This window comes from Lycium ferocissimum, chromosome 1 (genome assembly GCF_029784015.1).
Source record: "Lycium ferocissimum isolate CSIRO_LF1 chromosome 1, AGI_CSIRO_Lferr_CH_V1, whole genome shotgun sequence".
In the NCBI taxonomy this organism is placed as follows: domain Eukaryota; kingdom Viridiplantae; phylum Streptophyta; class Magnoliopsida; order Solanales; family Solanaceae; genus Lycium; species Lycium ferocissimum.
Window position 1 is genome coordinate 2,566,994 of NC_081342.1, and position 12,614 is coordinate 2,579,607.

Genomic DNA, 12,614 nt, shown 5'->3' on the forward strand with positions numbered 1-12,614 from the left:
CATTGCCCTTCAAAAAAAATTTCCCTCAAAATTTTTTTTACCTATTAAAATAACTTAATTATTTGAGAGATGTTTTCTTTTTCTTTCTCTTGTAATAGTGGAAGTATCCAACCGAAGAAAACAAGCACTTTGGTTGGGTAAATGGTTCAAAAGTTCTACTCATGATTTTAGTTGACAATCGCATAGTGAACGATACTCAGAACAAATTTCATGCTTTATGTAAAGCCATCCAAATAATTGATAATATATTATGCCCTAATGGATGAATTCTTATCCACTAAAGCTACAAGAATGTGCTTCATAATTCAATTCATATAACTTTGCACAAGAGCTACAGATGACATTTGAATGCAACAAGCAAAATAGAAAGACAGTGACCAATGAACGATCTGAGAGAAAAATCATGAGCACAAGATAGAAGTGTTGTCCGTTTCACTCCATTTTACATTAGTTTCAATCTGAGCATAAAATTTTTTAATGGGTCGGGTTGGGTTGAGTTATTTTAATGGGTAAAAAAATTTTGAGGGGAAAATTTTTTTGAAAGGCTGGGACGATGCCACGTGGCAACCGTTACACATAAGGGTATAATTGACTTTATTAGCCTATTTTAGAATTTTTTAGCGCTTTGTTTTAGAAATGTAGATCAATAATGATGGCCATAGCACGGGTAACAATTTGAACCTTTGTTTCTGGACTATGATTTTGACATGAAAGTAAATGTGGCCAAACACTCTCTTGACGTTTCTACGTGGATGGATAAGATTTCACTCCAAATTGCAGAATAAAAAGTCAAAACACAAGCTGGACACAGACAACGACCTCTCAGTGTGCAGCTTGAGTTTGGATAAGACCCTAATTTCAACTGAGGTTTTTTTTTTTTAAAAAAAAAAAATGTATAACGAACTCTTCAGTGTGCAGCTTAGCTTTGGATAAGAGCATAATTTTATTGAGGCATTTTTCTTATAACCCAACAAGTACTCCCTCCGTCCATGTTTACTTGTCCCTATTCGACTTGACACCCTTAAAGAGTACTAACAAATAAAATGAGTCTTATTATATCCCCTCTAATTATTATATATTGAGAAATGAATTGAAAATAGTTATAATTATAATACTTAATAATAAAAGTAAAATAGGTCTAACATGATAAATTATCTATTAATTTTTCAAATTGAATAAAATATAAATAAGCATATATTTTAGTATGGCGAACAAGTTACCTACCGTCTCCCACCACTGAACAACCGTAGCACTCTTTTAATTATCCTTTAATGAAAGGCTAGCTTTTTTTAACGAACATGTACGTAGCTACAAAAGACAATTCAAGATTTTGGAGAATTACCAGCTTATGATTAAACTTCACAAATGAAGAAAAGAGCATGTCGTAGTTGAATCAGACACAAAGCATTTGAAAATTATAAGGGATATGAAGTGTTAAACTCTAAAATACAAAGAGTGGATCGACAACTGATTCAAATTACAAGAGTACTCACCGTAATTTATCATGCTTAATCAACAAAAACACAACCGACCAACTTTCTTGGACTAATTCACTTGCCACCAGTGGTAACTGCTTTTCAGTTTAAGTAAACGAGGGCTTATAGTGTACTAGACAAGTTGTTACATTTATATTGATGTTTTAACTAATAAGTGGAACAGAAGCTTAACGGTTTATTGAAAAAGATTACTCCTACAGTTCTGTTAATTTTTCTTGGCCACTATTACACCAAAACTTTAGGCGACACAATATTCTTTCAAAATCTTTTACACATCATTCAGATTCCAAATTTCTCTCTCCCGAAAACGTACGCACCCAAAAACTGAGACATCCAGACAATAAGGAGCAAAACTCATCCACGAAGAAACAAATGTCAAATTACAAGAAAAACTAAACCAAAATGAACAGCTTCCTCGCTAAAAATGACTCAAATCCAAAATGGGCAATTGGTTCTAGGAAAAAGATATGTGCATGTGCCATCCATAAATATAACGGATTACATACGCACAAGATATGTCTATGGTTTGTGTATTCACGGTGCTAGCACGACGCGTATAGCAAATAGATGTTCAGCGAACACAGTTACACTCTAAATCCAATTAACGAAGAGGATGAAACCAAAGCTGATCAAATTTCAGATGTTTGTCAAACAGGGCCAGCCACTGAATCGCTATCTCAACTAGTTCGCTCATTGAACCACACCAAAATTCACTGGATTAGACACCTCAAAACAAAGCATAGTTGCTTCTGGAGATAATTTAATCAGTTCATAAGATAAAAATATCTTAATGATCCCAGGGATGGTGACATCAGGCAAATTTCCAGGGTCAGAATCAGGTTTTACCCTATAAAATACCATTTTTAACCGAAGGCAAGACACAACCACAATAGCCCACGAAGAAATTTGTCAGGAAAGAAGGTTATAAGCATTATGTTATAATTTTTGTCCAAACAAAGGCATCCTTAGCAAAAATACATTGTGGAATCACCAACCAAAACTAATGTTTCCTCGCCTTGCTGCTTGTGCCTTTTTGCTAGTTATACTATTTCTTAAAAAATTTAACCACCAGAGAGAAAGAGGAAAAGGGAGAGAAGCAGAGATGAAAGATGGAAGGGTAAAAGTGTAAAGAGACAAAGGGAGAGAGGGAAAGGGAAGGAAATAAGAAGTGTGACATCAACCACATCTAGTTTGACAACAGGATACAGCTCTCAGTCCCATACATCCAGCACCACCTAGAAAAAACAAAAAGGAAAACCAAAAAAAAAAAAAAAGAAAGAAAGAAAGGAAAAAATAAAAGAACGAAAGAAAGACAAAGATGGGCAGAGATTCTTCAGACAGTTAACAAAGAATACCTTCAGAAGACAATAAGGTAGCCAACCACAAAAGCATAGCAGTCAATATAAAGTATAGGAGTAGTATGAGAATTTCCACAATCACACACATGATACACATCAAGGAATTCCTCAGATTAGGTTTTTTCATAAAATGTATGTAGCTTCTATATGTCATCATGCTACTAACAAGTGCAAACATGGATACCATTCCCCTAAATGGCTTAACAGCTTCTATTGTTTTTTCATTAGTGGCAATTTTTTTCTTATATTTGAAGTAACTGCAAGAGGATCCAATCACTTTAACTAGTGTAATCCGGGAAGGATACTGGCCAAATAAAATGCAAGAGGGGCCAGAAAAACCATCTTTTAGTCATTTAGACAGCTTTGGCTACTTAGATACTGTGTTACCTAGAAGCGTTGAGTTACAACCATCAAGACCATCACTACTCTGTTTGCAAGGATAAAAACTATAGAAGCTAATGAATTCAACAAGATTTTACCTGTTATGGAACAACAATTGAGTTCCACCAATTAAAGAACAGATATGAGTATATCTGTTCATGCTCGATTCAGGGAGCATCATGCTTTACTCATCTCAGCAACATCTGGTTGCATTAATCTTAATATCAGCCTGCCTAACCAAACATTTTCAAGAAGAAAAACAAAAGAAAGAAAAAAAAAAAAAAAAAAAAAAAGGGGGAAAAAAGGAGAAAATGAAAAAAGGGAGAAGAGAAGATGAGGAAAGACGCAATGCAAAAATGTGAAGAATAACAACCTTAAACTTTAATACATTGCTTCATCCCAACAATTTTCTGCCAGCATTCTTAAAATAATTGTTCCAAAAGCAGTGAATGCTCTCCCATTTAAACAACCAAAATTTTCAATTGCATACCTTCAAATACAATCAGATATAACTTTGCCCATTCATTTGATAAAGCGCCGACAAGAACCAGTCCCATAACCTGCATGTTTTTGGAATTTAACAGGCCCACCAAGCCACTAAATGTAAATAAAATTGGAGCCTCGTACAGAACTACCAGCATTGATAACTCATCATGCAAAGGTAGTATAATAAATTCACAAGACATCTAAGATACTTGAGCACAAAAGCCTTTTCATACTACCCTATCAATAGTTCATACAAGTTAATGAGTACAGGATGAAGCTCAAAGACATTCAAATTCTTCAGCGGAAGGCATGACTCCCTCACAATAAAGGGAGTCTGATATACCTTCTTTCACAGTACAGAGATTACTAAAAGTTAAGGGGCAATTCAAATCTTCAAACAGACATACAATTAAGAAATTACTACCTACTGATAGAGGTAAAAGTTCACCATAAATGAGCTCAAAAAGTAGTTCACAAGAAACTCAGCACCAGTTGATCCAAGATGGCACAGAAGCAAACTTGATATTCAATCTTTCAACTAATGCTACTTCACTTTCTGCTTATGTTCCATGGAGGACCTGCAAAAGAAGCAAAAATAGGCGTTTTTGTCATACAAACTGCAATTAATTCACTCTTAACAGATCTTGATCATCAAGTCAATCTATGTCTTGGGATCACGTTCTTCCAGGGCACCATGCTTCCTCAAAACTTTCCATGTTTTCTGCAATGGTAAAATAAAATGTTCACACAATCAAGTATCACAAGCCATAACCCATAGATTCAGAACTCTTTGAATTGGAAGCTATCAGTCACGGGTTCACATTCCCTTAGCAGGATCTTCTTCCATCAAGCTAGCCTCAGTCATTCCATGATTACTGTCATACTGCCTGGAGCTTCTCTGATGACCCCTATGACCTCTCACTTCATCCTTTATGGTCTCATCTTCACCTGATCCATGCCTACTTTCAGAAGATTTTGATCTAGACCGTCCCCTGTGCTTTGATCGTCGATTATCCGAACGGTTTGCAGACTGTTTACTTCCGTGCTGCTTATCATCGACAGATCTTGACCTGGACCGCTTTTTACTTCGATTTTTTGATTTCTCTTTTCTGCTCCTTTCCAATTTATCACTTGAACGATGTTTTTCTTCAGGAGATCTGGACCTTGACTTTGAGTGCCTTCTACTTCGATGCTTTGGTTTATCTCCTTTATTTCTGTCTAATTTATCACTTGAGTGATCTTTCTCTTCAGGAGATTTGGACCTTGACTTGGAGCGCCTTCTAGCATGATGCTTTCTTTTCTCTTCTCTGCTTCTGCTAAAATGATGCTTCTCTTCTGGGGATCTGGACCTGGAAGTTCTTCTGTGCTTTGACTTGCTTTCTTCCACGACTTCTGGTGACATTTTCTTCTGAGCATCCTCAACAACCTGTGGTGATGCTGACCTTCCCTGATCCTTCTGCTTGGCTTTCTCACCCCTGCTTCCTTCTAGCTTATCATCAGACTGGTCCCTAACTTCAGCAGACTTTGATCTCGATCGCCTGCTATATTTTGATTTTCTCTCACCATCTTTTGGGGATGACCTACTTCTTCGTCCATGTTCAGGCGACAGTGACTCACGTCGAGAAGCTCTACTTGTCTTGTGTGCTGGACTTTCTCGGCGGCGTTTCGGTGAGCCTGAATCATCACGGTAAGATTTTCTAGTTCGTGGACTTGTGCTCCTACTTTTATTTCTCCTTGAAACAGGAGAACGACGATCATAGAATCTAACAAAATCCCGTTTTCTACTTCTGTCACTAGCATGCCTAATATCCCTATATGACCGCCTTTCATCTTCATAGCCTGAATAACGCCGGGGTCTCACAGGTGATCTGGATCTATAATCTCTTGATCTCCGCGGCAGAGGAGAGAAAGAACGGGATCTCCGCCTTCGCCTATAACTTATTGGAGATCTGGACTTAGATCTTGATCTGGATCGTGATTTGGATGGCGACCTGGATCTTGACCTAGCACGACTGGGAGATGGTGACCTATGGCAGGACAGCTCATTAGTAGAAGACCAATACAGTATTACAGTTAAAACAAGCAAATAAATAGCAGATGAAGAGAAACTATATACACACTCGGACATTGCGGAGAAAATTCAATTCTAGAAAAAAAAATTGTCACCTTCCTAGAAATTGATCCAGATTAACATTCCTTACCTTTTTTCCCCATAATAAGGAACAAGCACTACATGCTTATATTAAAGGATCTCCTGCAGAACTGAAGTAGATTCTGCAACAATTAATCAAGCAATTTTGTTAATGCAAACCATAAGATGCTCGGAAGATTCACTAGGCAAGCCTAGTCCTTTCTTGATTAGAGGTTTCTAGTGACCTCTTTATCCCTCAAGTTTAAAGCCAGCCATAGAGAATCTTAAAGAGTTGGAAGACTCGCAACTAAGTCTGTTATGTTCTCAAAAAGAAGTATATTATGTTATCAATTTTCATCAAAGGATCGAACAAAGCTAGCTATATGTCATCATTCTTGGTATCTACAAGTATGGATATACAAAGCTTACACTAGCTTCATGTTGTTTCACAAACACAAGCCATGATGATGGTCTACAGGTGCAAAAAGTCCAACTATTAATAATTAAACCAGATACTCATTATAATAGTTAGATGAATCACCAAACACATAAGATAGATTATAAACAAATAAGAAAAATAGTTCATGTGACATACTTGGCCTTGTCATCAGTTTCCTTGTCTTCAGAGACCAGACCATTAGCTTTCAACATCCTGCTTATTTCTGCAGCTCTTGCTGCAGCCAAATCAGTAGCAGTTTTCATGGTTGCAGCTCGATTAGCTGCTTGTTGTGCAGTCATAGCTTGCTGCATTAATAGGGCCTGCTGGAACTGCATCTGTTGCATTGCTACTGCTTGCTGCATCATCAAGGGCAAAGAGGAAGAACCTGAATTTACAGCTGCCTTTGGAGGAAGTTGTTTTGCCATTTCAACATTTAAGGGGCGACCACCAACTTCTATATTGTTCAACGCCAAAGCAGCAGTTGCTTCTTCGGGCTTTGAGTATTCGATGTAAGCAAAATGTTTGGATTCAGTAATGCTACAATCAACGATAGCACCACAGAAACCAAACAGTTGCTTCAACTGATCCACTGTCAAAAGTGGGCTGAGATTGCTGACTTGCAAAGTTCTTTGCAGGGAATCGGCCTTTCCATCTTTGTCACCTGATCCTGAAAAGGAACACAAACAGCACAAACAAGCAGAATTAGGTCCACTTTTTTATGGATATCTAGCAGAAATGTACTATATGCATAATTATTCCACACATCATCTGTTATGATGAATGGGTTGGGAGAAGAAGCAGAGAGAAAGTAGTAAGAGACTAGCTGGAAAGAGCAAAGAACATCCCAGCCAACTTTTTGCTCATCTGTAACCTTGCATCTTCTTGATGCTTTTCTAATGACATTTTATTACTTTACCCAAAAAAAAAATGCGAGGAGTTTATTAACAATAATGAGAGCTAGAAATACCAGAGGAATCTTTTCCAGACTGTGCTTGTGCCTGAGCAGCATGCGCTTGAAGAGCTTGTGCAGCAACAATTGCCTGAGCAGCAGCCATAGCAGCCGCAGAAGGTGCCATGGGCACTTGACTAAGAGTACCCATACTGGTGGTCGCAGCTAGAGCAGTCATTAGAAGATTGTGAGGGGGGTGACTGAATTTGCAATCAGTTTTTGCACACCGTCCGTAAAGGTATTCTCGGCAAACTTCCCCGAGAGATGCCCCAATTCCAGGCAAAACTACTCCTCCGCCAGCTCCAGGAACAATACCTGGTATCATCCCAAGCAATCCTGGGACTGCCCCAGATACAGAACCAGAATAGTTTGGCATATTAGGCATGTTCTGGTTGACCATATTTGGAAATGTGGTTGATGGTGATACACCCAATAGCCCGCCAGTAGTACTGCCTGCATGATACAAATACAAAATTAAATTCTTCAACATGTAGAACATAAGGATAAAATCACAAACCACTTCCCCCATCATCCCTTCCATACCACTCTCACTAAACAGAAGCTTATGCTTCAACTTGAGAATATTTGCTCAAGTATTCACTCTTATCAAAACGCAGTGCATCTGCAACATTTTTTTGGCCATGTTCTGATTAGTTTGTAAGAGAATACTATAGTAGGTCATGACTACAGCTCCCTCATGCCTATGTGCTGAAAACGCAAATATATTACATCTCGTTACAGTTCCTTGTTATAAGTCGACCATATCTCTCATTCAAACTACTTTACAATAAAAACGAGAACATCACGAAACTAGAAAAATAAGGGTAAGCACGAGAGGAAAGTAGTACCACACTTTATATATAATAAGTTCAGAAACAGATAGAGAAAGGCTCGTTAGAAAGACTACAAACAGATACAGAAAGGCTCGTTAGAAAGACTACAACATGGTGCGACTTATTCAAGAAAAGATACAGAAAATAAGTTTGATCCAAATTTTAGAAGTCAAATCAGACTCAGGTGAAAAGTATCTTTAGATAATTGTTACCATTCTAAGAAAAAAAGTATCTAATTACCATTCTAAGAAAAAACGTATCTTTAGTTGTTAAATCCAATTCTATTCTAAACAAACTATCGTTAGTTGTTAAATCCAATCTATTCCAAATAAAAAGTATCTTTAGATAAATTTACACAGTTTATTGAAAATTTTAGGCCCTCTAGATGAAGAAGGGGTGCAACAACAACTACTATAATCTGTTTTGCTCCACTGCAACGCATTTAATTCCAGCATTTTATTTTGTTTTTTGAGATTGGTAACTGTATCTATATTTCATCCTGATCAAAACTTTACAAAGGTATTCCTATTTTCTGAGATCCCACTCCTACATTGAATCTAATACATCAATGATGGAGATTGTATCATTGGAATAGAGCTGATTACACCAGAAACATAATAACATAATACAATTCAGCTTGATTTTCTGCATACTATTTTCTATATTGTCCACCAAATAATTCATATTTCTTTAATACTGGAGTATCTCCACAACTTTTACTGACCCTCTAGACTCCCCTTCTCGTCTTCTCCTTATTTAGTAGTCTTACCTAGTATTTGTATAGTATCCTATTTTTCAATTTTATTATTACCTGTTACTTTGTTTCTCTTGCTAATCTGCTGTCGTTATTTCCTGTCTATCCTGCTTTGGTTACACTTCTTTTGAGCCCGGGGTCTATCGAAAACAACCTCTCTACCCCCACAAAGGTAGAGGTAAAGTCTGCGTACACTCTACCAAACCAGACCCCACTTGTGAGATTACATTGGGTATGATGTTGTTCATGCTGTTGCTACAATTTTCTAGACAAACCAAAAATACTTGGCAAATACTAAACCTAATGTAAGCCTACCATTGTGACGAAACCTTCATCCCAACTAATTTTAGCATCTTTTGCTTCCCACTGTTTTCTATTCTTCACTAAGCTAAGCAACCTGACAAAGCACATATAAAGCAGTATGAAATTCACGAATCAGAGGGAATAAAAAAAAGGCAAACCCGTGTTGAAGAAAACAAGGAAAGGACTACCCCTAATGCTCTTCCCATTACATTCCACATTCAGCATATAATTCCCTCTCTTCTGAACACACCCATAAGCTAAAAGCCAAAAGTTTTTTCCTTTTAGCTTTATAAGCTATTTTTAAACCAATCCATACACCCTGTAGGTAACGACGGGAAACAATACAATCCATCCAAAGGTTGTATCCATCAAAACAATACAGTACGACACAATACAATACAACATAATACAGTACAACACAATACAGTATAATACAATATATTATGAAACAATATGTAACAACCATCCAAACAAACGCCGTACCATCAGCTACCTGATTCTGTCTTTACTTATTACCCTAATAATTATATTTTTATTTTTTTACCCTACCATTTTATAGTAGCTCTACCCCGTACCCTACTTTTCTTATAGGTTTATTCCTTCATATTGCTGTTGTGTGACATTATGTAACGACAGTGTATCCATCAAAACAATACAGTACTGAAACATAGTGTAACGCAGTATGAAATTCATTAAAAAAAGCCGAACCTGTACTGAAGAAAACAGGGAAAGGACTACCCATAATACTCTTGCCATTACACTCAACATTAACCATATAATTCCCTCTTTTCTGCACAATATAACTGACAGTATAACTCCCATCACCCATATCCTTAACTATCCCTTCCAAATCAGATCCACCAACACCAACACCAGGTGAAACCCTAACCCTAACCTCAGCCCCACCAACACCAACTTTCCTCCCATCACAATCCTTCGTAACTACAGTAAACGTTGACGTAACACAAGCCGTACCACCAGCTATACCAGCTCCAGCCGCCGTACATTTTGTAGGGTCCACAGGACCGACCGGCTTAGATGCGAGCCGTTTTTCCTCGTATTCCTCGTCGTCAGTGTCGGATGTTGCGGCGGCGGCGTTGTTGGCGGCGGTTGAAGAGGAATCGATGTTTTTGAAAGTGGCTTCGAATGCGGCTTTAGCGGCGGCGTCTTTTTCGGCTTCGCTTTTGAGTTTTGCTTCTTCGGCTTGTTTTGCCCATATTGGTTTTATTGCCGGTGTTACAGCAATAGCCGATGAGTTGTTCCGGTCAGCCATGTACGGTCAGCTTCAATTGTGTACTAACCCTAGGATTTTGGTTTTGGGGGAAAGGCTGAAGAGAAAATAGAATAAAAGAAGAGGTGCCAATCTATAAAAACGTCAAAGTTTTGGACCCGTATAGGATTAAAGAAAATTAAAATTTTAAACTATACTAGCAAAGGCGAAATCAGGGTTTAGTTCGCTAGTGCTCGTTTGTAGGTGGCCAAAATTATCTCGGAATTATAATTTCGAGACTAATTTATCTCACTTTTTGAGATTATTTTATATTATCTTTTAGATGAGGTAAAATAATATCAATCTTTAGTGGGATAAGGTGGGATATATCACACCCTTGGGATTATGCTTCATTTTATACCGTGTTTGGTAAGAGGTATAAATTTATTCCAAGATAAATTTATACCTCCTACCAAATACGGTATAAAAAATTAGTGTTGGAATATCCCAGCCTATTCCATGCACCAAACGACCCCTTAGGGTCTGTTTGGAAAACCACCTGGTAATTGGAATTGGTGTACTGTAATTAGTAGGGTAGTAATTACACCCCCTAGTAATTACGACGATCTGTTTGTTTGTTTGGTCACATAAATATAATTATACAATTAGATTTTTCAAAATTTTCAAAATAAAATATAATTACAAAAAAAAAACCTTTTATGTTTATATAAGATAATATATTACTTAATTTTATCAATTGCCATGTCTTCACACACACACACACACACACACACACACACACAAATAATTGTATTAATTAAAATTGATATAAAACGTGATATTTTAACTAAAGAAATATAATTTGTGTTAGTACAAATTGTACAACAACAACAACAACAACCATATACCCATTGTAGTCCCAGTAGTGGGTAGTTATATAAAAAGAAAATTTTCATTTTCCAACTTTTAATATTTTAACTTTCATTTTGATGAAATTATTTAATTCAAATCAAATTTGGAACCGGAATAAAGTTTTGACATTATAACTTATGTTATCCTAATTTTCTAAAGTTATTTAGTTCTAAATAAATAATCTATACATAGTTAATGAACATTTTTAAGACAAATACATAATTTAACTCAACCCAAAAGGCGACGGATGACCTCCTAGATGCCACAAAACTCTCTTAATTGGGGGGATTAGGGTTCGAACATGGATATGGAAAAAAATCTTTGGAGGAAGCGCTCCCCCGAATAGGCGCGACTTGCGAGGTAAGATATTATTTCGGATTAATTGGGCTCGAATGCGGATATCGAGCACCAATAACCAAGTAATTAGACTAGAAAAATCAAAGAACGTGAAAAATGAGGTAGGAGGTTCGATAGCTTTTGAAAAGTAGACTTTAAAAACAAAAACAAAAAAATTGACATAAATAAATAAGATTAGGACCTAAAAATAATTAATTAAAAGTTTTAAAAAAATTTGAAAATTATTCTAAGAATATTAAAAGTTGTAGTGTGTCGATAATTTTGAAAAGTAGATGCTGTGTTTAAAAACAAAAAAACAAAAAAAATTGAATTAAATAAATAAAATTAGGACATAAAAGTAATTAATGAAAAAGTTTTTAAAAATTTGGGAAATTATTGTGAGGACTACAAAAGTCCTCACATTCCCTCTTATATATAATAGTAATATTACTTAATTTTATCAATTGCCATGTCTTCAAAATACATTTTATTTCGAACCTTTTGAACTAAATAATTGTATTAATTAAAAAAATTGATATACAAACAGGTGATACTTTAATTGAGTCAATTAATAAGAACTTCTAACTAAGCGCGCACTTCCCAATAACATCATGGACAGCCATCAACAATGGGGCGTTCATGGGTTTGTTTTGGGTTAATACCAAAACCAAATTATTCTAGTCGGTTTTTAAAATTCTTAAAATCAAACCAAATCAACTATAATACAAATCCATCGGTTTGGTTCGATTATTCGAACATAGTAAAGAAAATTAACGTTATTTCCCTCTTTCATGTTTTTTTCTACAATTAGAAGATAATTTTCTATCATTTTCCAACTTATAATTTGTTATTACCCTTTTATTGTGATGGCTATAATATTCTTAGATTATGGAGAAAACTTCTTAGAATTTATAAGTTAAAAACTTCTTAGAATTTATAAGTTTTAATTAAGTGAATAAAGTTTATAAGAAATACAAAAAACAAATATAGGTAAATTTCATAGTTATTTTTTTGAACAGACGAAAT

The 12,614-nt window shown here is 36.0% G+C and overlaps 1 protein-coding gene across 9 annotated transcripts; it reads right to left on the bottom strand.

The window, feature by feature from the left end:
• Positions 1-2,401: 2,401 nt before the first annotated feature.
• Positions 2,402-10,503, bottom strand: LOC132055618 (uncharacterized). Of its 9 annotated transcripts, none has more exons than XR_009414680.1 (7): positions 9,839-10,503; positions 7,259-7,693; positions 6,448-6,958; positions 4,170-5,748; positions 3,726-3,795; positions 3,334-3,438; positions 2,402-2,731 (listed from the first exon to the last, which is right to left on the bottom strand). XR_009414680.1 is itself a non-coding variant. In XM_059447574.1 (4 exons), the coding sequence occupies exons 1-4, from the start codon at positions 10,401-10,403 to the stop codon at positions 4,539-4,541; spliced, it is 2,721 nt and encodes a 906-aa protein (XP_059303557.1). In that variant the 5' UTR covers positions 10,404-10,503; the 3' UTR covers positions 3,928-4,538. The 9 variants fall into 9 exon arrangements, 1 of the variants encoding a protein (XP_059303557.1); XR_009414653.1 differs by having other exon boundaries at positions 3,334-3,464; XR_009414678.1 differs by having other exon boundaries at positions 3,334-3,468.
• Between the last annotated feature and the right edge of the window lie 2,111 nt (positions 10,504-12,614).

Excerpts from the sequence above, each read along its gene's own strand:
- LOC132055618 (XM_059447574.1), bottom strand. The coding sequence starts at position 10,403 with ATGGCTGACCGGAACAACTCATCGGCTATTGCTGTAACACCGGCAATA. Across the intron at positions 7,694-9,838 it reads CCCTGTTTTCTTCAGTACAG|GCAGTACTACTGGCGGGCTA; the intron begins GTTCGGCTTTTT and ends TGTATCATGCAG. Across the intron at positions 6,959-7,258 it reads GTCTGGAAAAGATTCCTCTG|GATCAGGTGACAAAGATGGA; the intron begins GTATTTCTAGCT and ends GTTCCTTTTCAG.